Raw genomic sequence first — 27889 nt, 5'->3', positions numbered from 1 at the left:
CTAAATCTGTTCTGGGGCTCCCTCCAACCCTCTGGAACAGATGTAGGGAGCATGGGAGGAGGAAGGGGAACGTTTTGTTGCATGAGCAGACCTTCTTTGTAATTAATCTATTATCTCAACTTTCCATCCAAAAGGATGTGCCAAGTGGGTTTTACATCAATATAAAACCAAAGCCTAAATGAAGTAACACGATTACAGGACCAGCAGCAACAAAGCAACAGAGCTGGATAAGGACATAAGGAGCCACCATTACGGAAGTTATCTTCTCTTCCAAGTGCCCAGGTTCACATGGGAGAAGGTTATCTTTAGGATCCAGTGCTTTAAGTGGAATTTAATTAAGCACGACTAACTTCAGAGTCAGTGTGTTTTCTTGTTCCGAGTCTATGTAAGCATCACCCCAGAGTATACAAATTGGATTTGCTACTAATCTTCAAACAGAAGTCCCTTCATCACGTTTGGCAAGATGGAGTTGGCGGAAGCAGAATTACCCAAAGGTAGAAAATTAAGAAACCCAAACTGACTGCTCTTGTGGGGTAATAGAACAAGCTCATTACCACATCTCTAATAAGTGATTTGTCATACTGCAGAACCCGGCATTTAAGATTGTTGGTTGAAGCTGTGGAACCAAACATTAAAATTTACTGCATGTACCGCATTGAAAGAGAATATTTGGAAAATGATATATAGATGGTATTTAACTCCAGTGAAATTGTCTAAAATGTATAGAATGAATGATAGAAAATGCTGGAAATGTAAGGAGGAGGAGGGAGATTTTTATCATATGTGGTGGAAGTGCGACAAGGTCAAAGAATTTTGGGAAATGATATATAATGAACTGAAGAAAATTTTTAAATACACCTTTCCCAAAAAACCTGAATCATTTCTCTTAGGAATGATAGGTCAAGAAATTAAAAGAGAGGACAATGTATTATTTTTATATGCAACAACCGCGGCTAGGACTTTATTAGCCCAAAAATGGAAGACACAGGAATTACCGACGATTGGAGAGTGGCAGACAAAAATGATAGACTATGCTGAATTAGCGAGACTTACGAGCGGGATCCGGAACCAGGGGGAAACAAAGTTCCTAAAAGACTGGAGTAAATATGTGGACTACATGGAAAAGAACTGTAGAAGTTTAAAAACTCTTGCAGGGTTGAAGTAAATCCTGCGAACTGAATTTAGGAAGAGGAAATAAAAAACTGCGGGATAAGCTTTGATTAGAAAACCTTATGAGGGGATGGAGGGAAGTCACAGTGAAATACATGTTACAGTGTTATGGTGTTATTTGTTATGTTTAAATGTGTATTAATTGGAAAATCTAATAAAATGTTATTTTTTTAAAAAAAACAGAACCCGGCATTTAAAAGAAGCTTGTTAATCCGTACAGAGGAAACAGGATACCTCCTAAAAGAAGCCAAGGAGCTTTCATAAAAGGAAATAGCACACAGCTGATTTTTTTTCTTTAAAAAAAAGTTTTTAAGCAAGTCCAGGACAGCAGTAAACTAAGCAATAAGTGAAGAAAGGTAAAGGTAAAAGAAAAGGTAAAGGTAAAAATAAATGGAGAACACTATGTGTGTTAACAGGAAGCAGGCTGACCAGTGGCAACAAAAAACACTGGAATATATGGAGATAGTTAGACTAACCGGGAAAATAAGATGCCAAAGCAACGAAACATTTCTGAAAGAATGGGGGAAATACAACGTGTACATTGATAAACTATGTTGAAAAGATAATTACCAGTAACATAGAGATAAACCCCACAGCAGAAACTTCAGTAGCAAGATGGATATAGAGGTGGATACAGTTTATTGGATATAGTATGGTAAATTTGGTAAAGATGGTTATTAAAATTGGATTAACAGAGGAATAAGGAGTGGATAAAAGAACTCAAGATATGTGTATACAATATACAATATTATAAATTGTAAATATACTGTATATAAAAGATAAGATGTGAGATAAAAAGGAGAGATGAAAGATGAGAGACAAAGCAAAAGATAAAGACTACAGAAGGAGACAGAAGAAAGAAGAGTGGAAGTCAACTCTAGGAGTAAAGAGATAGAATGTTAAATTATAAAATGTGGAATGTAATGAAATCTATATATGATGGAAAACATAATAAAAAACATATTTTTTAAAAAAAGGTAAACAGGCTGACCAGAATGGAACTAGAGCCCCTTTTTCCATTGCATAACAGTCACTGCTCACTGCTCACTAAGCAACACTGTTGGAAAAAATAAAACAGACCCCGGAGCTTCTAACTGAACCAATGAAAAAAACTGAGCATTTCTGAGTTCAGCCAAGGGAAAGGATGCAGCTCAAGCTTAATCAAGGGAGAAGACCTGACAACCAAGCGTTTCTGACACTATAAGGACAGTTCGACACAAGTCAACTTTTGTTACCAAATTTCGATCAGCTGCAAGATGAGAAAAAGAGCTCCAGAATAGGAATTTCAGTTCAAGTGCTGAATGATGTAATGAAAACTGGCTTCCACCCCTTTGACAATTACCGAGACCTCACAATAGATTTAGATGCAGCTTCAAAGAGTTAGACCATCCAGACCTAGCCTCAAGCACTCTAGAATTTATAGCGGACACAGACCTAATATGTATGCTGCTATTGTTCGTTATTTCACAAAGAGCAGATGTCTTGGTCTGTTTACTCGTAGAATCGTAGAGTTGGACGGGACCACGAGGCTCATCGTGAGCAAGGGCAACAAAAAAAACCCACATGGAACCTTGAAGTCTAACAAATGTACGGCACAGAGCTTCTGAATTATTTTGATGGCTATCCTCTTTGTGTGGGGTTTTGTTTTGTTTACCTAAAATACTGATTGTGGTATAATCCACCTGTGAATCTCTAGCTGTGAAGGTGACTTTGTTTTGTGGCAGGCAGGCTGGATCTAGCTTTTATATACTTCTCTATGAAGCACCCAGGGCTGTTTGTGAGGCTACCAGACTGTCTTGTCAAAAAAGGCGATAATGGACTAGAATGCCAGCTACTGGGAGCTAGAGCAGTTACGGCCCTATTCATCCTTACCCACCCACCCGTCCCTTTAGCTTATATCAGCTCCTGTTGTTTTATTTCTGTCTGTCTTCTGAATAAGTCAATCTTGGGATGACCTTTAGAACATAGCTGCCAAGTTTTCGCTTTTCTCGCGAGGAAGCCTATTCAGCATAAGGGAAAATCCCTGTAAAAAAGGGATAACTTGGCAGCTATGCTTTAGAAGTGCAGGGAACGTCAGGAAAGAGGGAGAGGAGATGCTGCTGCTCTGACAAAACAAGCATGACTCAGAAGCAGGAGGAAGGAAGCTTCAGAAACACCTTCAAGCAATGGGGAGTGTGCCAGGCCTTTTGAGATGCTAATGATCGTTCTTAAGAGGGCTCTCCCCACCTGCTCTTTATAACTGGTGCAAAGCTGGGCCAGTTGCAACACATTTTGAAGGTAATGGAGCAGATGAAACATTCTGGAAATGTGCTTCATATTTTTTTCCTCCCTCTCTCAAAATAAGATTCTGTTAAAGCCTGAGGCTACAAGCATGAAGTTATCAAAGCCTTTAATCACAAAAGCTGTCTTAAATCACAAAGGATGTCACCCAGAAAGGGAACACACCTTTCTCTGGGGGTGGAGCATGGGATTTGCACAGCTCTTAGCATCACCCCAGGTGATACAGGGCAGGAAGCAAGTGCAGCAGCAGCAGCAAAGGGGTGGGGGCTGAATGAATCTCTTTGCTTCTCAGATTGATTTTAAAACTGGAGGTAGGGAGTGTCTGATCCTAAGCAACTCTGCTTTCAGAGACAATTATATATAGCCAGGACCACATAACACCGGTCTTGAAAGATCTACATTGGCTCCCAGTACGTTTCCGAGCACAATTTAAGTGTTGGTATTGACCTTTAAAGCCCTAAACGGCCTCAGTCCAGTATACTTGAAGGAGCATCTCCACCCCCATCATTCTGCCTGGACACTGAGGTCCAGTGCTGAGGGCCTTCTGGCGGTTCCCTCGCTGCGAGAAGCCAGGCTACAGGGAACTAGGCAGAGGGCCTTCTCGGTAGTGGCACCTGCCCTGTGGAACGCCCTCCCATCAGAGGTCAAAGAGAAAAACAACTACCAGACTTTTAGAAGACATCTGAAGGCAGCCCTGTTTAGGGAAGCTTTTAATGTTTAATAAATTATTGTATTTTAATATCCTTCTGGAAGCCGCCCAGAGTGGCTGGGGAAACCCAGCCAGATGGGTGGGGTATAAATAATAAATTATTGTTATTATATTATTACTGTGAGGTAAGCAAGGTCAAGAGTAATGACTGGCCCAAGGCATAGCTGCCAAGTTATCCCTTTTTTAAAGGGATTTTCCCTTATGCTGAATAGGCTTCCTCGCGAGAAAAGGGAAAACTTGGCAGCAATGGGCCCAAGGTTACACAGCAGCTAGAGATGGGTGAATCTGCATCACTTTGGTTTCTCTGTTTCTCATTTTCCACTCCTAAAATCCACATTGCCACATCTGTTTCCCCATCCCACGCCCCTGATGTTGATATCTCTTAATATACACATTTTGTGAGCAATTTTGCCAAACTATGTTTGCAAAGCATTTTTCCTCTAGTATATATGCATTTTAATGCAAACTTCACCTCAGTATATGCATTTTTGTGCACCTTACTTGGCTGAAGAACTGTACTGCAAATTTCGAAGGGTGGTTGCGTTTTGAATTGAATTGAATCCATTCCCAATCCCTACCAGTGGGCTTCATGACTACGTTTCCGTGGTCCCAATCTAATGCCCTATAATGCTACATTGGTTCTCTGGTTTGTCTGAAGGGGAAGAGGGCTGAAATGGGAAGAAATTATTAGGCCACCTTTCTCTATTGGGGTGTAGCATGTTTGCTGTCGTGTAAAATGAGTAACAGCATACAGGAAACCACCACTAAGTACAGTGGTACCTCGGTTTACAAACACAATTGGTTCCGGAAGTCTGTACTTAACCTGAAGCGTACTTAACCTGAAGTGAACTTTCCTATTGAAAGTAATGGAAAGTGGATTAATCCGTTCCAGACGGTCCGTGGAGTACTTAAACTGAAGCGTACTTAACCTGAAGCGAACTTTCCCATTGAAAGTAATGGAAAGTGGATTAATCCATTCCAGACCAGTCCGCGGAGTACTCAACCTGAAGCATACTTAACCTGAAGCGAACTTTCCCATTGAAAGTACAGTAATGGAAAGTGGATTAATCTGTTCCAGACGGTTCCGCGGAGTACTTAAACTGAAAATACTCAAACTGAGACATACTTAAACCGAGGTATGACTGTAACCCACATTATCTGCTTTCAATTTCCAGTTACCTTGGACTGCTGTTGTTACAACCTTCCAAGAAAAAAAAACACCTTAACCAACTGAAAATAAAACACAAGCCAAAATCTCATCCTTTCACAAACTCCTCTCAGTCACACAATAACTGCCTTGGCAATTTTTAAATTTCAGTGACAGTGTACAGCAGATTAGGAAACTTTTGTATCAGCTCTTAATATGCAGGCTGCATCGTGATGGGGTATCTTTTCCTATCTGGGTTTTTTTTTCCATTAAGAGGGAGCACAGAGAAGGGACAACTGAGATGGAGGATATCCTGTTGTAGAGAGAGGACTATCAAGGCCAAAGAGGAGAGGGATGTCATACTTTTAGGAGGGCCTTTGTAGAAGAGGGGATCTTCGCAGGTTTTCTCTTCCCCCAAACCTACAAAATTTCATTTTTTTACACAACTAATAGGCACAGAATCCTCTATTTCTATCTGGTCTAGGTAATTTGCACTGGGTGATTTACACGGTGCTTCTTCAAGTGCAGGAGTTTTGATGCATCTGTTGCACAGATTCCAATTTCCCCTTGTCGGTTACCAAAATGGATCCCACTGTGCCACATTAAATGAACTAGGAGATTCAGAGAGCCTGAAGGGTTCTCTCTCAACAGGCAGAACAAAGCCGCCTACCCCTGCAGACCCTGGTCAGCCTGGGAATCTGCTTTCCTTCCAACGTGGGCGGCTGTCTAGGGAGAGGCCATTCTGTGGTTCCAGAGCTCCCGGGCTTCTTTTGCTGACGTACCTATGTATTTGTAGAGGGTGCTGCTGATGGCAGCTAGCAGGGAAAGCGTTATCAGGTCTCCGAGGCTTGCTGCCAGGGGCGTAGCAACATTGTCTGGGTTTATCCCCACCTTTCTTGCACCCACTATCACGCCGATCATCACCAGACCTAGAAGAAAAGAAAAGAAAACAAGTGGTTTGGAGAAAGTTCAGTTCAAGGTAGGGGAGACTCCCGGTATGCCGAGCTCTCCTAAAGCCAATAGAGGGAGCAGTAGCCCTGAAATCTGGCCAGGGCTTGTGTCCAGGATGGCATGGAAAGACAGGAGACATCTGCCTTGAAGCAAGACCCGTTGCAGGGAGAAGATGAAAAGAGAGTAGCAAAGGAGGCTATTTTAACAACTGAAAAAGAAGCCAGCAGAGACAGTGGCTATTGGGGGGGGGAGTTAGTCCCCCCCCCACACCTCTATTAATGTACATTTTCCAAACCATAATCAACAAGCCAAAGGAGGTACATTAAGTACAGGAGTAAGTTGGGGTGAGGAGATAAGCTAGGGAGAAAGGGGTTTCTGCACAAGGGGGGAGGGGGACACATCAGCTGAGACCAGGTAAAACATAGATATCCATACCATATGCAGTCCAAATGGACTCCCTTTCACTATGCCTGAAAGCTTTCCAAACAAGAGGGTTCTAACGTTAAAATCCCTGAGAACTGCAAGAATGATTGGTCCTTCGTAAAGCCCTGGCAAACCACAAGTGCCAGGGAACTTTGTGCTGGGCATTTTCTCTTGGCAACCCTTTCAGGCCTAATGAAGGCAGGGAAGGGCTGTGGCTCAGTAGCAGAGAGTCTGCTTTGCCGGCAGAAGGTCCCAAGTCCAAATCTCCAGGTGCAGCTGGAGAAACGTCCTGCTTGAAACCGTGGAGAGCTGCAGCCATTCAATGAAGACAATACTGAGTTAAAGATGGACCAATGATATCACTCGATACAAGGCAGCTCCCTGAGTTCCTAAGGCAGGGGGCCGTACACTGTTTCTTATCCCTAGCGAGTGATGTTCAGAGGAATAAGGCGCCTGAACGCATGGCAGATACACTTAGCTATCGGAGCCAAAATAAATTCCTCCATGGAATGTGTCAATAGTATCACAGTTCTCTTTCATACCCACCCAGATCACTGAGGAAAACAAAGGAGCAGCAATCTGGCATCCTAAACCATCTTGCCTTTTTAAAACAGGAAGGAGCAGTCCATCATCCTAAGATGTTGCCCTCCTTTCTTTGTGTTTTAGGGTGTCAGCATTTCTGACGCCGCCACCTACTTCCTTCTTTTTTTAAAGGTCTTATGCTGCTCTCTTGTGGAAGACTTGCAAGCTTCTCCTCTTGTGCTCCATTTGGCACAAAGCACTGTGAAACAGTCTTTCTGGAGTAGCATAAATTCCCCACGGCACAGAGAATGCCATCATATTACGCTGGCTGAAGTTTGAAGATCAAAAACGAGAGGAATGCACTTAGTACCCAAGACTGCTCATCTAGATTTTGACACAAGTTTTCTCTAAGCCAGGGGTCCCCAACCTGCGGCCCATGGGCTGGAAGCGGTCCATGGAGGCTGTTTAACCGGCCCATGAGCCGCCCCGAACCGAGCCGCCCACTCAGCGATTCCCCGCGAACTGCGCTAAACCGGTGCGGTGTGGGGACTCTCTTACGTGGCTCCAGAAATCACTTCTGTGCATGCCCCGACACCAAAAATTGCTTCTGCGCAGGCACGATTTCTGGCATCGCGCTGCATTGGTCCAGCCCAAGGAGGATCCTCCACGGAGGAGCCTTGCCGACTCCTGCTCTAAGCGGACAACTGGATCCCATGAAAGGCAGAAGGTGGGACATTAGGTTTGGGTGAAGGGCCAGAAAGCCGAGGGTGCTTAGGTTCCTAAAAGCATCAATCAATTTCCTAACAGCTCTGGCTCAAGGTGAACAGGCAGTCATGACGAAACTCCTGGGAAGCATACCTGAGCGCTGGAGTCATCCTAAGAGAGAAAGTGGACCTGAGACTGTTTATGGCAAGGTACAGAGAGAGAGGCTTCCAGAGACAACTGAGTCGTACTCTAAAGCTGAGTAGTTTACAAAGACTCACCAAGCGAGAGGGCGGCTATGAACGCTGTCGTCAAACTGCTGGCGCACAGGATGGCTGCTTCGTTCAGCTCCAAGTAGCCTTTGGTCAAGGCACCAAGAAGGACTGCTGCCACTGCAGCCAGCAGCCCCACCACCGTGGCCTGCAACTGTGGAGCAAAAAGAATGGAGGACAGAGAGGCTCAGGAGCTATTCGTCTGGTACCAACGTGCAAGCATTCCTGCAGACGTCTGGTCTAAGGTAGCACGGGAACAAATGGCATGTTACATGCAAAAGCACCAGAAAGACTCAACATTTCTTTTTTTCAAAAAGGAAAAGCAGTTTCGAGGTAGCGAGGCATTGGGCAATGAAGCAGCAGTGTGTGTGCACGTGCTCACAATACTTTTTTTTCCTGCCAGTTATCTTTCCACTTGCATGCGCACACAAATATTTTCCCTTTTGCAGGCTTCCAGACACACTTGTGAGGGCAGATGCGGGTCTGAAATCTCCAAGACAGGAATGTGCGATGTGGCGCTCAGAGTGTCATATTAAAATTCAGGCATCTTTAGGTTGTTCACAAAAGCTTACTGCTGTCCCCTCGTGGATGAAAACAAAGATTCTACTCAATATTTATACATGCACGACAAACACAACAATTTCATATCATATTAACCGCCATGGGTCCCACTCCCAAAGAATTCTGGGAATTGTAGTTTTGTGAGGTGCTGAGAATTCCCTGTTAGATATTCCTATGCTCACTTCACAGTACTACAACCTTAGGGTTTCCTGAGAAGAGAGTTTAAATCTGTAATGAGGATTGGGCCCATTAGCAGATGTTTCTGTTGATGAGGAAGTATGTAAACATGTGAGTTACACAGTTACATTTCCACCCTGGTAAGCAGCATTGTGTAACTTAATATATTGATAACTCCTTTACCAACAGACATTGGCCCAATAAAATATAATCCATTACAGTGGTACCCCTACTTACGAATTAAATGCGTTCCGAACGCACATTCGTAAGTCGAAAAAAATTGTAAGTTGAATCCCATAGGAATGCATTGGGAGAAAAAAATCGTAAGTCGAAGCAACCCTATCTAAAAATTCATAAGTAGAAAAAATCCTATCTAAACCGCATCCAAGATGGCGGACGGAGCTCCATTTGTAAGTAGAAACATTTGTAAGTAGAGTTATTCGTAAGTAGAGGTACCACTGTATCTTGTATCTTTAAAAGGCAGTTGAGAAAATTAACTTCTTTAAGCTGACCAATGTAGTGACCAAATAATAGTTCAGTTCAATTGCTATTATTAGGGTATCCAAAGGAAGATGTACTGAACAAGTTATCCTTAAACCAGCCTTAATAAACCTGGCAGCGCTGATGGGACACCAGGTTGCAAAAACTAATTTAAACAATCACCTTCAGGGCATTTCCTTAAGCAATGAAAATAGAAGGACCCCTTTTAACTCTTATAACAGTAGGAACTTAAGTCAAAGCATGTTGTGTGAAGGAAGCTTCCAGAATTCAACAGGACGTATTTTCATATAATGTGTTTAGGACTGGAATCTTAAGATGGGTTTATAACCAGGCCCAGGAAGATAGAAAGAGATAATGAAATAAGTACAATTAATAAGCTAATCAATATTTAGAAAACTATTAATATTTTCTAGTCTGAATAGCTGGCTTTCATAGTTATTATATTTCATAACATATAATTCAACTGAACAGGCATTTGTTTTAATGCCAATTAATTCCTAGAGGGGCACAGATATGCAGGACCACATTCCTGTAAAGATGGTGGCGTTGGAAAAATCCCAGACTATATGAAGACATCCCAGCAAGTTCCAAGCTATGCAGATGTACACAAAATGATTCCACATGAGCCATTCAGTACACTAAACCTGGGACTTCATAAACCTGACCTTTATGAAGCATAGGTCACACAATGAGCTGCATAACTGAAGAAAAACTGCTGCAGATGCGAGGCTCAAGCCTTAGCTATTTAGGTCTCTGGTTGCAATTGCTAGGCTTTAAAAGCGTGCAGCCAACAGGACTTTGTATGGAAAAATGAGGCCTCCTCCACTGATTGTAAAGCACAGTTTTGAAAGGACACAATCAGCAGATACCCTAAGCCTTGCCTTGCCACTCCACGCACCCGTGAGAATGTCCGCAGGGTGTGTAGCTTGACGAATACTATGAAGGGGTTTCAAGCAAAAGTTTAGATCTACTTACCTGAATCAGAGCCAAATTGCAAGTAGCCATTTTCCACTGTGCCCGAGTATCATCCATCCTTCCAGTATTAGCCTGGGAGGCAGAAGAGGGAAAACTTAAATGTTACTTGCTGGCAGACAAGGTGGGGGAGAACACCTGCCCCAAGGAGGCTGCCCCCAGACCTTGGGAGCACTGTGGTCCCAGTCATTTCTGTTTCCGCCCTTTCCATATGTATCAGGGCATTCCACACCTGCCCCTGTGGGGTGTGGGTTTTCTTTTCTTCCCGTGCAAACAGGATCTGAGCATACAATGTATGTGGCAGCAGATTGTATGCACCCAAAGTGAGCAGCAGGTTGTGCAGATTACACACTGGTGACCAAGGCAGGAAAGGAGGAAAAAGCTTTTTTTTAAAAAAAAATCTGTTCTGTCCAGGGATTAAAAACTTTAAAAACCATGTGTGTTTTGAATGAGAGAAAAAGAGAGGCAGAGAGAGGGGGGGGATTTACAAAAGTTGGAAAAGAACTCTCCTAGGCAAGACCGAAGACATATGTAGTCCATATCCTCCAATGAATTTATATTTACAGGCAATCTATGTAACTCCATCTTGCAGCAACAAAAACTCCCACAATAATAAAATCCTGTCAAAATGACTGTATGTGTATGCCAGTCAAATAAGTAAATAAAACTTAACACGTAACTACCGGTAAGTACTTGTTCATGTACTGACAAATGTATATATACATTTTATTTTTCATTCATTCAATAATAAAAAATATGCCTAGGATCAGGCATGGCCAGGTCTAGAATGATATCAAACTTGGCTTCCTGTGGTATCTAATATTTTAATGTGGGCACATGCGGATTTTGACATTTTTCTATCCCAGCCTGGGCTCACACAAAAAATGACCACTGGTTCCTAGGAGTTAATTCCTCAGCCCACTCTGCAAACCAAAAACCTGGGCGTGAAATACAGCTGCAGCAATATGCTTAGTTCAAACCAAAACTACCTAGAAGGCAGATTGGAATGTATTACAGTGGAACCTTGGTTTTCAAATGTCTCGGCTGCCAAACGTTTTGGAAGCCAAACGCCGAAAACCTGGAAGTGAATGTTTCCGTTTTCGAATGTGCCTCGGAAGTCGAATGGCTTCCAGGGCACATTTTCCCATTTTCACAATTTGCTTTGCCAACAACCCTTTGATTTTTGGTTTTTGAACGTTTCAGAAGTCGAACAGACTTCTGGAACGGATTACGTTCGAAAAACGATTATGATTAGATTATGAGATGGTTTGCCATTAGCACCTAATGGTTTGTTCCTCAGCAAAAAGCAACTTTTAATTCACTGTATATTTAATAGTTGGTTTGTGTGTGCGTGGAACAACAGTTTGCCACTGACTAGGCAATAGTATTTTATCACGGCCATTCTCCCTACCCAACACAATGTTTTGGGATTATCTGTTTCACATGTGGCAACCCACAGCCCACATAAGGCCCACCAAGCCCTAGAAAGCCCGGCTGTCTTTTCCTCGCTGCTCAGCTGAGCAGTTTACATTGAGAATTAAGCATCTTCCTGTATGTTTCTTGATCACACCAGTGAACTGGAAGCAGCGGTTCCATCATGAACAGAGAGAGAAGTGGCTGCAGTACCTTGAAAGGAGAAGGGGAGGTTGCTGTCAGGAGTCTCCACCTCCATCATCTCTTGCCTTTCCCAACAGGCAGGGGAATCTATCTTCACTACGGGCTGCTGCCTCAACACTGCTGAAGTACCTCAAAGCAGCACTTTCTCAAAGGTGCAGCCCCCGCTTTGCCAATGCTGAGCAACGAGGTGAGGCAGGGAGACTCCAGCATCTTTTTCTCCTGACAATCTCCATGCCCATGATTTGTTGTGCAGCAGCAAAGAGCTATGTGGTGATATGTGTGTCTGTGTGCATGTGGGGGGGGGGAGGCCAATTTTCTCTTAGCCATGTCCACCATTGACCATCTGCCTCCAGAGGACTAGCCACAAAAATGTGGACCTCAGGCTGAAAAAAAGGTTCCCTACCCCTTGTGTAGGGGACGCGGGTGGCGCTGTGGGTTAAACCACAGAGCCTAGGGCTTGCCAATCAGAAGGTCGGCGGTTCGAATCCCCGCAATGGGGTGAGCTCCCAATGCTCGGTCCCAGCTCCTGCCAACCTAGCAGTTCGAAAGCACGTCAAAGTGCAAGTAGATAAATAGGTACCGCTCCGGCGGGAAGGTAAACGGTGTTTCTGTGCGCTGCTCTGGTTCGCCAGAAGCAGCTTTGTCATGCTGGCCACATGACCTGGAAGCTGTACGCCGGCTCCCTCGGCCAATAACGCGAGATGAGCGCCGCAACCCCAGAGTCAGTCACGACTGGACCTAATGGTCAGGGGTCCCTTTACCTTTACCCCTTGTGTAGACAATACTGAGCTAAACAGACAAATGCAATGAATAAGTATAAGGTGGCTTCTTTTAATTGTTTCTGGTACAAGAGGCACGCAGCATGTTGGTGTTAGCTGCAGTAAATCAACACTTCCTTTTAATCAGATTTAATCAGCCAGTTAGAAGTACCCTGTAAGCAAAGTTTAAAAAATAAAAAGGGAGAGGAACAGGCAGGAGATCTAAAGATCTGGAGCGTTAAAGATCTGGAGCTCAGGTCCCTGGGATACCCTGTAGCGACACCACTGGCAATTGATTTTCATGGATGGGCAGCTGAGGAGACTTCTTTGATTACACCTCCAAACTGTCCTTGCGAAATAAAAGTCATGAACACATCTCTGCCTATTAAAAAGTAAAACAACACCAAGGTTGACACTTACAGCAGTAGAAAGTCTAGATGCCAACGTCATTTCAAGGTTGCCCTTCAGTCCGACAAGGGCTGGAATCAGGATAAATATTTCTGTGATAGCCTTGAACACAGTCCAGTGCTGAGAGAAAGGAAGAGGAGAGGATGTTAACCCACCGCTATACCAACCACAGTCTTCTTTAGTCGCAAACATGGATGCACAATTTCCACACATTGTACTTGGCAGCATGGTGATGCAACACTAGCTAAGAGAGATCCCGAGGCAATGAAATCTTTGAAATTGCTCGCCAAAGGACTAAATGACTCTGTTCTCCCACCCCAAAAAAGTAGCGAAGCAAACTAGTATTATCAGCCACCATAAACAATATATATAACAAAAATTGAGGCAACCTCTTTTATGTGACCACCTGCTTGTTGGCATAGGTATATGCAAGTTTAGTAGCCACATAGAGCTATTCATCATGGAATAATGTTATGTTTCTGTCATGGGAACCTATAGGATATTGCCAATGAATCACTTACTCCTCCTTCCCATAACATTTTGTGACGAGATCATTTAGAAGTCATTAAGGGTGGCAGGTTCCTTCACTTGCTCTAAGGAGCAACCGTGACCTCAACTTTTTGTTCCTGGATCCTTTGCCGGTCAGTCAGAGCAGAAAGCCCTGGATTCAATGAACCAGAGATCTGATTGTATATATTACTATCCCTGACTATCCCTGACTGTTATAGTCCAACTTCTAGAGGGGCAGAGGTTCTCCATTAATGGCATGTATGTCCATATGCCTTCATTCCAGGGTGTGGGAACAGGAGAGACACATGGTGGGCCACGGCAGGAGATAGTTCAGGTGAGAATAGAGCCACACGTCGGTATTTAATACCAGCTGATAAACCTAATGACAAAGACCAGTGAAGGTCTGCAAAATCAACTGGAAATTACCACAGAGGCTCAGTGGGCCTTGGGAAAGGAATGAGGCGAAGAAGACAAAGAACCAGTTCATTGCTAAGAGCAGTTGTATATGAGGAGCTTGTAGGAATGTGACCCAAAGAAGGTGCTGTTAGATGAAAAGATAAGTTCGAACAACGGAGAGCTTGAATTATAGATTAACAAGTAGGAACCTGCCTGCAAGGAATTACAGGAGGCTGAAGCAGCAATGGAACAAGCGTCATTTTCCTACCCTTCTAGCCTCTTGTTTATCTCTTCCTCTTGGTAGCTATTCCAATCCTTCCTTTCCTCAGTTGCCTTCTTCTCCATGAAAATTTATCTACAGTGGTACCTTGCAAGACCAATGCCCTGCAAGACGAATTTTCCACAAGACGAATGCATCTTGCGATCTGATGGTGACTCGCAAGACGAATTTGTTTTGCGAAAAATTCATCTTGCGAATCACGGTTTCCCATAGGAATGCATTGAAATTTAATTAATGCGTTCCTATGGGCAAAAAAGAAGAAGTTTCAATGCATTCCTATGGGAAACCGCGATTCGCAAGACAAATTGACTCACAGAACGAATTAAATTAGTCTTGCGAGGGATCACTGTATCTCCTCCCAAATTGCCTACATTCCTCCCCTCACCTGAAACTTATCTCCCCACCAAATTTCCCTTCCTGTAACCCACCTTTCTCCCTCAGGTCTCCCCAGCCGCTGCTCATAGATCTTCCTCCTCTTTCACTCCTCTCCAACTGAACAAACCCTCACTCTTCTCCTCAGCCTATTGAAGGATGATCACCAAGAGGGCAGCAAAAGCCTCCCTGAGTCAATTAGGCCAGCAGCTTCTTAAGAGTTCCATATCAGGAAAAAAAAATGTGGCAAGGCTAGTGCATTTGCATGATTATGTTCTGCTGCTAAAGATACTCCCCTGAATTAGTCATAAACAAACCTAATTTTCAGGACTTTGAGACAGCAGATGGTGGAATGACTCTCCCCACTATTTTTCTGCAAGGACAGGCAGTCCAAAACTTGCCAAGCATCATTAGATATGGATTGACTACTATGGGTTCCAACTACTAAGCTATGCATTTACATGAGTACCAGAAATGCTGAAAGGAACAGAATGGGGGACGGACGGACGGACTGAAGAACAAAGTGCTGTTTCAAAGCTGTGCAATATGAAAGAAAGATGCATAGGAGGACAAAACACAGTGTAAGTTGCATTAGTAGTGATTAGTAGCTTTAGCATCTTGGATCGTGATATATGTGTTCAAAAAGATGGATTAGATGAGAGAAGTAACCCTGGACATTAGCTTGCTAATCTTCCAGACTTGATTGGAAAGGGGTGTGTAGACCCAACGGCAAACACTTGGGTGACAACAAAAGCAGCCTAAACATGGAGGCATGATATCCTAACCATCTTCTGTGCACGTTAAAAAGACAACACCTGTCGTTCAATTACAGGCAGTAACAGAGAAATCAAGTAACCCCCAATTTTTAATTCCTTCCCCTTCCCCTTTAGAATACGGTTATTTTTCCATGAATCATTATGTGTGACTCACAGCCTTAAGGGTTTTTTTGTTTTTGTTTTTAATCCATCAAATCCAACCTTCAGCACATTTTTTTTTAAAAAAAAACCCTCTAAAATGAATGCAAGTATTCTGAAATTACAACAGCACCATCAACGGTATAGGCTGGCTCGGTGACCTCTGCATTCATCTCAAACTGGAGCCAAGAGTTACTCATTCCTCCCTTGTCTGCACCTCTTAATTTTGCTTTCCTCATGACACTGTTGAGCTCATAAAGCAGTGACGCACAGAGACTGCTCTTTTGCAGAGTGGACAGTGTACACAGAGTGAGTAGTGTCAGTTAATGTTTTTATTACTTTCTGCTCAGTTATGACGAGGTTGGGATCTGTCCTTATCACCTGTATCCAGTACAGTCAGCTGAGCTCTTACATCAGGCATCCCCAAACTGCGGCCCTCCAGATGTTTTGGCCTACAACTCCCATGATCCCTAGCTAACAGGACCAGTGTTCAGGGATGATGGGAATTGTAGTCCAAAACATCTGGAGGGCCGAAGTTTGGGGATGCCTGTCTTACATTATGTGGTCCACATGGCTGGAAGACCTACATGACATGGCTATCAATTAACATGGAGCTCAACAGCGCAATATCGTCTTTGTGGCATCTGATTCTAAGTGTTCAAAATGATGCCCAGTGTGTTGCATACAGCTATATCCTGGAGTTTCGTTAATTAAATGATCGGCATCATGGCCCCTTTTCTCTCCCCATTCACAATCAGAACAATAACTGCAGGGATAGGTGGTGGGGGTGGGGGGGTCCAATTGGCACTGGTGGAAATGCCCTCCCTCCCAGGCTTCTGGCCAAATGGGGAGGGCAGAACGTCTTTACCACTTGTGGCTGGAAAATGAAGAAACAAGCCTCTCCATACCATAAACTGCATTTGTGGTAGGAATTTCCCTTACTGCACCTGTAATCAATCATGCTACTCGTTAAGCATCGTGTGCAATTTGTCCCCGAGGGTGACGATGAAAACCATGGCAGGAAAAGTGGCAAGGTCAGTGCTGCCGGAGATCTAATGGTGCATGTTTGACTTCCATTCCTTATATGTCGTGCATGAACTGGCTGTTTCCTCCCCCCCCCTTTTTTTTTTTTGCTGTATATCAGCTGATGCTCAGGGGAGGCAGCAAAATCACGGGTGACATTTCTACCAGGATCAAAAATGACGGGGAGAGGAAAGGAGGGGGGAGTGAGAGGATGAATGAGTGAATTTGGGCTAATATAATATATAATAGTGACACATGTTACAAAGATTAAGAGCATGTGGGGCTTATCCCCAAAGACTTGTGCGCAGGGTTAAGATGCAAATGACTCTCTCCTGGTGTAAGCAAAGTCACATGCGTGAGGGACCTGCCATGGGACTCAATGGAACAGTGAAATGAACCACCCACAGACAAGGCAAGGGTTGTCACATACTCAGCGGACTTCCCAGATATTGAAGAAAAACATTAATTTGGAAATTACAAACAGAAAAAAAGGACACCGCGTCCTCCCACAAAAACAGACCAACAAGGACAGTTATCATGGAATGTTGGGTTCAAACGAGTGTCAGTTGAAAGAGAGAGGAAAAGGGAGGGGAAGAGAGAAGGAATTGGCCTGTCTGAGCCACTCACAGTAGGAAGGAAATAAGGGTCAAGGGTTGCACCCCCAGCCAAATTCCACTATGTGGAAAGGAGAAGTGAAAATGATCCCCTCCCCTATGCTGTACCACTCAGGTTCAGAGCAAAATGAGCAGCTTCCTTGTTCACCTACCACTGAACTTCAGAGCTCAGAAGTCTGAAGCTTGCCTAGAGAGGGATTTCCCAAACATTTATATACTCCCCAGGATTCCCTGTTGGCCCCTCTCTCATTAGTATTATACAACTCATCCTAGTAGCTGTGCTCTCAGACAGTTAAATACAGCCATGTGCCTTGAAAATGAACGAGAGCCTTCCTCTGAAATACCTCTTTGTGACTCTAGCATGCCCATGGAAAGCACTTTCCCCACAGGCCAAGGAAGCACACGACAGTGCTCATAGCTACTCCTAGGTACCCACAATTTAAAAAGTGATGCTCAACGTCACCAGGCCACATTTACCAATGTTGTTACTAACGTACTTGAAAGCACATACATACTTGAACAGTATCGATCAACAACCCAGCAGATAACAGGCCGAGACCTGAAAGGATGAATGGCCCAAAAATTTGTGATGCCAGGGTGAACGATGACTCTGGAAGGAATCCACTGACCGATCTGATGTACCTGCAGGTGAAACCTCTGAGTTTCTTCCCATGGAAGCACAGCTCCAATTTCAGCTGCGTGAACACCATGACTGAGCGCCATTAACGCATACCCAAGAAGCAGGTGGGCTGGAGGAAATCCAGGATATGGAGGTGGTCCTCACTTTCAGTTGTACATTCCAGAGCCTAAAGCACGTCTTAAGTCAGGGTTCTGCCACCACGTGTCTTCTGTTTGCAGTCTTCTCCCTTCTACAAAAGAGCCACAAGGCTACTTTCTATAAATTCCATTTGCCTTAGATAAATGCAGCTTTCATTAACACTTCAAGGCAGCTCCTTCTTTACATTATACTCCAGAAAGTAAACAGAATCCAGAGGAAGGAATTTGATTAAGATGTTTACGGATAAATACATACAAAACCACTTCTTCGGTGACTTCAGCAACCTGGGTGGAAACCAGAAAGACCAGCTTAAGCTATGGCACCGAGTTCCACCAGCATGTAGAGTAACAGACTGTGCAAAAATCCCTCTTGAATATTTCCGTCACTGGTGTCCTTTCTCCTCAAGTTACAAATACGATGGTTGGAAATGTAAGCCTGCGCTGTTGAAACGGTCACAACTGCTTCCAGCTCATCATGCGTTGACACTGAACTATACTTGCTTGCTGTCCCGAGTCAAGGCGGTGGAGGGGAATGAACTCTTCAGTTTTCTCTTGTTTTCCCTCTTGTTTCCTCAAGGTGATAGGAGGCTGGTCCCACTGAAGAGGTCAAGAGGAATAGCTTAGGAGATGTACCGAGTGGAAAGGCGCTCTTGTCCCTCTGCTCCCTTTTCTTCTCTCCGTTTCCCCAAGCTTTGCTAAGGGTGTAAAAGTTCAGGAAATATGTGGTTGCTTGTCTCTAAAAGACTGACTTTCAGAAGAAGAAAAAAATTCCACAGCAAACACCAATGAGCTTCAAAGGCTAACACCCTTATCTGCTGTCATCACTTCAGCCTTCAGCTACTATGCAAAGGCCTGTGATAAGAGTCTGTGCACAAGTTTTATTTAAGGTAGTTCTTTAGTCTTGTTAGTCAATGGAAAAGTTTCCAGGGGGTTGGTTCTATGTGGTTTGTTTTTTTGTTTTTACTTCCTGTCCTAAAAGTCTGCAAGGCACTGTTATGCCGTAGCTTAAAAAAGAAAAGAAGATGAAAGAAGAGGGGGGGGAACTGACACAGTCCGTGGTGGCTTGAGAGAAAGGACATTTGGCACACTAGTGTAAAAATGATCAGTGGAGCTCTATCAGCCCAACCCCTTCCGTGGAATCCTGGTGGGAAAGTTCTAGCCCAGGTGGTTCAAATTTTGTCAACTGTGTGGGAATTTAGATGTGGGAAGTTTCTGTCTGAGATATGTTGTCATGCCCTTTGATCAATTCTATAAGAAGAAAATCTCAGTACACATTCTTGATTATGAGTGAGACCAGGAGGGGGCTGTCATTAATTGGATGGCAAATAGTTTGTGGTGTAGTTTTTGTCCATTCAGTGCCACCTTGAGTCTAGTTTTGGATCAAAAGGGATACAACAAAAAAGGGATAGAAATCTGATTGTTTAAATAATTTTCTAAAAAGCGATAGCACCCCCAAATTAAAGATGTCGAGGGTCATGTTTTCTTTTAATGGGTGTTTTGCATTGACGCACAGTTACATGTAGGACATACAGGCATTTCAGGTAACAAACTTACCTGATTTTTGTTCTGTTATTTACTAATTTAAACGGTTCTGTGCCACCTTTTGGTACCACAGATCCTCGCAAAGCGGCCTTTCCTTCAAATGGTGTTACACAACGCTAATGCCCACTTTATCTCTGCAAGCACCCCCACAGATTTCACTCTGATTACTAAAAGTGGGTTGATCATGAAGATCAAATAATAAGGAAGCCTTTCTGACACAAGCTGGATGGTGTGGGTTTGTTGTTGTTTTTTTGCTTTTTTTAAAAAAGGTTTCCATTATAATATCTGCCTTGACACTAATCTTTTTAGATGCTTTCCTCTCCACGGGGAAGAGGCATCTATTCAGTTAAGACACGTGCCTGGCTCATACCTAGTGCATCTATATCTAGCATCCGCTGAATGGTCCTTAGACATTACCTTGCTGTACAGGAAGAGGAAATAAAACCTCTTCAGGCTTCCTGTTCCTATGGAACAGCATCACTTCCAGAAAAACAGTATTCAGATCCCTTGTTCCCTTCCAGAAATGGCAGCATGGAGGGGTACTGCAGATTCCCCTTCACACCTACCCACACCCAGATCCCCTTAATCTTCCGGCTGACGGGCCGCACAGTGTTTCCCTTCAGAGTCTGAAAACAACTGGCAGTTTGAGCCGAGTGTTCTCTTTGGAAGGGAGGGGGTGGGAAGCAAGCTCCCCAGAGCTGCTTCTCCTCCAGCTGACTGCTGGGTGGGTGGGGGGGGGGTCACACTGGTCTCCCCCTTGACATAATGTTTTCTTTCTGGGTGGCAGGGGGTGCACACCATCCTTAGGTCTCTCTGGCCAACGGACAGGGTCAGAACGAGATTCCCTGATTAAGTATGGCTGCCTACCAGCAAACACTCTCGACCCAGTTTGGAGGCCCAAAAGGCAAAACAAAGTATTAACAATACAATACGCAATACAGTCATACCTTGGTTTACGAACAGCTTAGTTCTCAAAAGTTTTGGCTCCCGAACGCTGCAAACCTGGAAGTGACTATTTTCGGTTTGCGAACTATTTTTGGAAGTCGAGCATCCGATGGGGCTTCTACGGCTTCCGATTGGCTGCAAGAGCTCCCTGCAGCCAATCAGAAGTTGTGCTTTCATTTCCGAACTTTTTGGAAGTCAAGCGGACTTCCGGAACGGATTCTGTTCAGCTTCTGAGGTACGACTGTACTTAAAAAACAATTAAAAAATCTGTCTAGTGGAAACGGAATAAAACAATTTACATTAATACACACACACACACACACACACACAGAGAGAGAGAGAGAGAGAGAGAGAGAGAGAGAGAGAGAGAGAGAGAGAGAGAGATTTTCTTTCTCTCAAATCCCAACTCTACAATTCTATGAAATGGTGTGAGAGGCTTATTTAAAACAACTTTTTTTAATTAAAAAAAGGTGGGGGGAAATAGCTTTTTGGCACCATAAAAAGGATACCAGGTAAGCCTTTTGTGAGGGGGAGGGCCAATTCTACAGCCAGGGTACCACCAAAGCCAGCCCTTCTCCTGAGTAGCCACTTGCCTTGCTGTATGTACAAAATACACATATATGAGAACATATTAAAGGCAGGCCATGTTACAGAAACATCTCCAAAAATGGCAGGGTGGTGACTCCAGCTCCCCCAAACCTCGCTGCCACTCATTTACTTTATCAACCAATTTCCCCCATCCTTCATGCTGGATCTTACAACCTGTGCTGGGAGTTAAAAGAGCAGGGCCTCCTTGTAGCCCATTTCCCACAGAGGTGATGGGGCTCCAAAATGGCGTTCAATTTGATCTCTGCCATTTCCCATCCCCTGCTCTCTCTGCTGCTTCCCCTCTCTCACACAGCGATTACATCGCACAGGGAGCAGTTCCAGTTCCTACTGGAATACTGTAGCAAGCATGGCCTTCAGTAAGGTTCAACAGTCTTGGGTGAATGAGTTTATTGCTCTCCATCTCCGTCCATTATTAAGTAAGCACCATAAAAAAAGCCTACAGCAACAAATCAATATTCGGAAAGCACCAGTTAACTCAGGAGACCTGAGAGTGTACAATTTCTTCCTTCCTTTATTACACAGTTAAGGTGTCTCCAGCCAAGAGGCCTGCATCTGCCAGCAGAGAAATAAATCAGCTTATGAATCTGTGCACACTTGAGAACAGGAGTTTTCTTTTCATTGTAAGACTCCCGTATGGTGCCCAGCACCCCGAAGCACTAAAGAGGTAAACAAGACAGCTACCTACACACAACAAAAATAAATAAGAAATGCCATCAAAACCAAAATAACAATCCAAGTGAGCCAGTCAAGGATTAAGTGTTTTCAAACAAAGATAGCTAGCTAACTAGACAAATAAATATAGTTCTTGGTCTCAGATACTCATTTTTTATATTAATAATTATCTATTGACCTTGTTAGTTGCTTGCAGAAAGGCATCCAAGCGACTTCAACAACATATTTAAGAGCATAAACGTCGGTAAAAATCCAATATGTAGCATTTCTACTGCACGTCTACTGCACATTGTGGAACAGTCTCCCTTGGGAAGTTCTGAACTCGCCTTCCTTGGAGGTTTTTAAGCAGAGGTTGGGTGGCCATCTGCCATGGATGCTTCAGTTGAGATTCCTGCCTTGCAGGGGTCTGGACTAGATGATCCAACTCTATGATTCTAGACTTCCAAAGCACTTTACAGTTATTGTCAATTAGGAAGTAAAAAGAAAGAGAGATAGGCAAAGTTGACTGAACTTGCATAAAACTTCCCCACAGCTAAATCAAAAGGACCTTGCTAGACGCAATGGCTATATGAACAGACGTAAAGAACCTTTTTTAAGCATTACCTCAGTGGAAAGCTGTGTGTCCTGGGTTTAGAGCAGGCATAGGTAAACTTGGCCCTCCAGCTGTTTTGGGACTACAACTCCCATGATCCCTAGCTAACAGGACCAGTGGTCAGGGATGATGGGAATTGTAGTCCCAAAACATCTGGAAGGCCGAGTTTGCCTATGCCTGGTTTACAGCCATGCCACAATGGGGATGAAAACTAGACTCTTTCTTCTCTTCAGGGACATGGCCTGGGGGCCAGATTGTGAGGCCTGGTAAACTGGATTAGGGCCAGAGGATCCCCATTCCCAGTGTCATGATTCTCTTTATTGGATGAGGATAACATGTCCTTCCTTTGAACTTCAGTGAATCCTGATTTTATTTGTTTGCACTGTTGCTATTAAGATCCAATAATAAATGAATAAAAATAATGAATACAGTCAAACCTCGGCTACAGAACGCCTCCGTTTTGGAACGTTTCAGCTCCCGGACACCGAAAACCTGGAAGTAAATGCTCAGGTTTTTGAACGTTTTTTGAAAGCTGAACGTCTGATGTGGCTTCCGCTTGAGTGCAGGAAGCTCCTGAAACCAATCAGAATCTGCGCCACAGTTGTCAAACATTTCGGAAGCCGAAAGGGCTTCTGGAATGGATTATGTTCAACAGCTGAGGTTTGACTGTAGTGATTTAACTGTCTTAAAAGGGTACATATTAAAAACAATAATATGGTGCCTGTTTATACAGGGATTCTTAATAGCGTGTACAGTATGTCCTTCATTATCTAGCATAGTGGTACCTCTGGTTAAGAACTTAATTCGTTCTGGAGGTCCGTTCTTAACCTGAAATTGTTCTTAACCTGAGGTACCACTTTAGCTAATGGGGCCTCCTGCTGCTGCCGCGCCGCCACCGCGCGATTTCTGTTCTCATCCTGAAGCAAAGTTCTTAACCTGAGGTACTATTTCTGGGTTAGCGGAGTCTGTAACCTGAAGCGTCTGTAACCTGAGGTACCACTGTGCAATAAAATGAGTTATGGGACACAATGTCAATTTGAAATAGGTGGGACCTCTAACCTTATGGGACCTGACTGATTTGCTAAATATCCAAGAGAAATATTAACTCTAGCTCTGTTAAAGTGGTCAGGACATGCAGGAAAGGTTCTCCGTGCGCCCCGCGCCCCTGGCTTTGTTGTTTCAGTGTCATCCTCCTATCTGTTAGATAAGGGGCAGCATGACCTGGTGCCTTGCTAGTTAAATAAATCAGGTAGTGGGAGAAAAGGATTGCAGTCCTTTAAAAAGCACCTATTAGGAAGCACTTATTCAAATTCTAGTTTTAACTTATAGAATAGACAGAAAACATTAATAGAAAAATAAAACAGAGGGTTGAGCCACCTGTCTCTAGTAAAAAAAATGTCAACACTTGATTTAGTACTTTTAAAACCTTGTTTGTTTAAGACTGTAATCCAATGTTGACACATCTCATTGGTAGCAGTAGGACAAACCTCTGAGTTTAGGACTGTAATTTTTTTCTTGATTTTATTATTTCATCCTTTTGCAAAACGCTTTGTTGCTGTTGTTTTTATAATCAAGCAGTGTATAAATTTTATAAAATAATGAAATAAATAAATAAGAGTTTGTGTTTAAGGCTATTTATTTCAGACATTATCTACAGCTATTGCACTTAAGACAGTACACAAAACAAGATTAAAGCAATAAATATGTAACATTAGCAACTAGCAGAGATAGGAACAGAGAACAGCAGAATCTGTAGATGCTATATACAGTGGTACCTCGGTTTATGAACACAATTGGTTCCGGAAGTCTGCTCATAAACTGAAGCGTTCATAAACTGAAGTGAACTTTCCCATTGAAAGTAATGGAAAGTGAATTAATCCGTTCCAGATGGGTCCGCGGCGTTCGTAAACCGAAAATTCGTAAACCAAGGTGTTCGTAAACCGAGGTTCCACTGTACAGAAGCCATCTATAAACAGCCCTAGGCCAGGAAGGGACACAGCGATACAGCGTTCTAATTCTTGAATCAACTAAGGAACATGCCTGTACACCCCTACTCCACACATATTTACTAAGTTCAACAGACTTGCAGGACATCCATAACCTTCCATATAAAGTGTGTGCAGAAATCCAGCCTTAGCCTTGAAGGAAATACAGGCAAAGGGATTTTGAAACTATGGACAATATGAGATTTTAACTGCCCTGGGCTGTTGACAGCTAGCAGAGAAACATCACAGAGCCTGTACCCTCTAATCACAGAACACACTGAAGCAAATGCACAGAACTTTCTGTTCTTCCTACCTGAACGTAATCCAAGACCATCCCTGCAAGGACCATGCCCATGCCCGCCATCAGGTACGGCAGGAGCACCTGTAGGCCAATCACGATGGCAGACTCCTCCTGAAGCTTTGCCATAGCCACTTTTGCTTCTGCAGGCTGCTTCTCTGGCACCAGCAAAGAGCCATCCTCTGTCCCCTGGCTGCCAAGTTTGCTCTCTTTGTGTTTAACCTTGCCCTTTGCTTTGTGCCTGGACCGCTCTCCATTGCGAGTTCTGCCTTCCTTTCTCCGCTGCCGAGTTTCTTCACCTTTCATGCTGGCTCTTCCAGTTCAGGAGTCCTTTGGGGCAAGGGTGAGATGGAGACCAGACCAGAGAGAAAAAGAAACGGGAGAGAAAGAGACAAAGGCAATAAGAGGGAGCCATTCCACGATGCCTTTGAGAAGGAAAGCACATTGGCACTCTTTCATTTCTCCGGGTATCCAAAGGAAGGTAACACATTTCAACAGATTCACCCAACTTTGTGCACAGGTGGCCTTTAGAGAATGGACTCAGGGCACATAATGCTTCTATGCTGTAGCTCTCTCAGCCTGCTCAATGGCTGGATGGGACACTGCCTGAATGGGAGACCTAGAAGCTGCACAGAGCTGCCCTCACCCAAAGGAAGCATATAAGTACGGTAATAAAATAATAATAATTTATTATTTATACCCCGCCCATCTGGCTGGGTTTCCCCAGCCACTCTGGGCGGCTTCCAACAGAAATATTAGAATACACTAATTTCTTAAAGATTAAAAGCTTCCCTAAACAGGGCTGCCTTCAGATGTCCTCTAAAAGTCTGGTAGTTATTTTTCTTTTTGACATCTGGTGGGAGGGCGTTCCACAGGGTGGGTGCCACTACCGAGAAGGCCCTCTGCCTGGTTCCCTGTAACTTGGCTTCTCGCAGCGAGGGAACCGCCAGAAGGCCCTCGGCACTGGACCTCAGTGTCCGGGCAGAGTGATGGAGGTGGAGACGCTCCTTCAGGTATACTGGACCGAGGCCGTTTAGCGCTTTTAAGGTCAGCACCAACACTTTGAATTGTGCTCGGAAACGTACTGGGAGCCAATGCAGGTCTTTCAAGACCGGTGTTATGTGGTCTCGGCGGCTGCTCCCAGTCACCAGTCTAGCTACCGCATTCTGGATTAATTGTAGTTTTCGGGTCACCTTCAAAAGTAGCCCCACGTAGAGCGCATTGCAGTAGTCCAAGCGAGAGATAACTAGAGCATGCACCACTCTGGCGAGACAGTCCGCGGGCAGGTAGGGTCTCAGCCTGCGTACCAGATGGAGCTGATAAACAGCTGCCCTGGACACAGAATTAACCTGCGCCTCCATTGACAGCTGTGAGTCCGAAAAGACTCCCAGGCTGCACACCTGGTCCTTCAGGGGCACAGTTACCCCATTCAGGACCAGGGAGTCCTCCACACCTGCCCGTCTCCTGCCCCCCACCAACAGCACTTCTGTCTTGTCAGGATTCAACCTCAATCTGTTAGCTGCCATCCAACCTCCAATGTACTAATTAAATAAAACGCGTAGCCTACACATATCCAGGAACCCTGGTTTGTAAGCTGATCTCTGAACCAGCTCCATACCTGGCCAACACCAGAGAAACAAGCACGTCTGTGAGAATCAATCCACGTGCTGCCCCTTGGGTGCGAAACACCTACTTATCAACCGGATGCAATTCACTTACAGAACTATCCTAATCCACAATCCATGGTGCTAGTGTAGGTTAGGATTTGGCAGAGATGTCCTTCCAATGGGCTCTGCTGCTGTGGAGGCACCTGCTGAAAGCACAACGCCTGCTACTAGCAGTGGTTGGTCTCACCAGCTGCAGCTAGTTTAAGGCCCCCAAATGGGGCATTTCAGGGGTGGAGAGCAATGATGGGCCCACTGGATCCAAAGCTGGTTCAGTTCCTCGAAAAGGGCCCAATCCATGGAGCTGGCACAGCAAAGTAAATGCAAAAACGTGTTGCTCCATGTGCCTTATCTCCATTAGGATAGCTCCCCTATTTATCTAAGGGCATTCATTTATGGTTTAAGGAGACAGCTTTGATAACATTTTTCCCAGTAGCTGGCTACTCTGGTCCAGTCACAGTTCCTGCTGTTTTTCCTCTCTTCTGTATAGCCACCTTTTCCCACTTCCTCCTGCCCAGAGCATTAGAGAAAACCCAGTTGTTGGCTATGGCAGCTCCTGGTCTCCACACTCTCCTGATATTAATACCAGAAGTGAGAAATGGGGGGGTCCATTTAGCATGATTGTTTGAAAAGGGTGATGGTTTCTCCTTCAGTTGGTATATACCCAATGTTTTAATTTCCCCGGGCTGTTTTGGAATCTGTTTTATTGTTTAAGTTTCTGATGTTGACATTTTGATCTTAATGGGAACTGCTGTTGTGACCCATTAGCCAAATCGAGTTTCTTTTCAAAGGTAGGTGTGGAATAAATTTTCAAAGCAAACAAATTTCTGTGGAACATAAGTGTTCTGAAGTACAGGATGTACCTTACCTTACAGAATCTCTGACAAACCTAATAAATAAAGCGCTCTGGTGCTATTTCTGCTGCTGGATACACCAACGGGGGTGCTTTCTTGGCCAAAACCAAGCAACATTAGTGCCATTCCTGCAGTGGTGGACCCAGAGGTCAATGCTGAACTCTGCCCTGGGCTCAAGACCGTCACAGATCCACATCTATCATGTTAACGCAGTAGGACTGTCCTCTGCTGGAGCAAGTCGCTAGCGACCAGCCTCAATTTCCCCAGCGACAAAAAGCTTGGATCACAGAAAACGCTAGATTATAATACATTGGGGGCGGGGGAACACCATTCCAAATCCTACGATCTGGTAAACAATTGTTTCCCCGAGACAGACGGATTCCAACTCACTCACTACGATTTTATTTTATTTAATTAAGGGCGTGCAGCGTGTTGAAAAGATGCGAGAAAGCAAAGGTATATAAAGCAACGCTCCCTCCATATAAGGCGCGGAGAGTCACGCCCCTCGCCAGCAACTTACCGGCGGCCGCCTTTGTCCTTCCCCGCCGGAGTCTATCGCCCCCTGGGATCCGACAGGGGCATCGCGCGCATCGGGAGCGCATGCGAAGCAGGGCGCGCCGCTCCACCCTATCTGGGAGGCAGCGGAGCTTTGGCCAGGCGGCTCCGCGGCGG

The 27889-nt window shown here is 44.3% G+C and overlaps 1 protein-coding gene across 5 annotated transcripts in view; it reads right to left on the bottom strand.

Moving 5' to 3' along the window:
* The window catches only part of SLC41A3 (solute carrier family 41 member 3), a 52371-nt gene that overhangs the window by 20017 nt on the left and 4465 nt on the right, over positions 1-27889 (bottom strand). The window contains exons 1-6 of one of the 5 annotated variants that reach the window (XM_035106486.2): positions 27738-27889; positions 24715-25029; positions 13183-13290; positions 10391-10462; positions 8186-8330; positions 6089-6235 (exon numbers count right to left, since the gene is read on the bottom strand). In XM_035106486.2, coding sequence (XP_034962377.2) covers positions 6089-6235; positions 8186-8330; positions 10391-10462; positions 13183-13290; positions 24715-25005 — 763 coding nt within the window. In that variant the 5' untranslated portion in view covers positions 25006-25029; positions 27738-27889. Of the gene's footprint in view, positions 1-6088; positions 6236-8185; positions 8331-10390; positions 10463-13182; positions 13291-17794; positions 18347-24714; positions 25030-27737 lie in introns of those variants that run through there. The other 4 variants (XM_035106485.2, XM_035106487.2, XM_035106488.2 and 1 more) reach the window with 4 other exon arrangements.

This window comes from Zootoca vivipara, chromosome 2 (assembly GCF_963506605.1).
Source record: "Zootoca vivipara chromosome 2, rZooViv1.1, whole genome shotgun sequence".
NCBI classification, from domain to species: Eukaryota; Metazoa; Chordata; class Lepidosauria; order Squamata; family Lacertidae; genus Zootoca; species Zootoca vivipara.
Note: the sequence above shows the minus strand (reverse complement) of the source record. Positions and strands in the feature narration are given on the sequence as shown.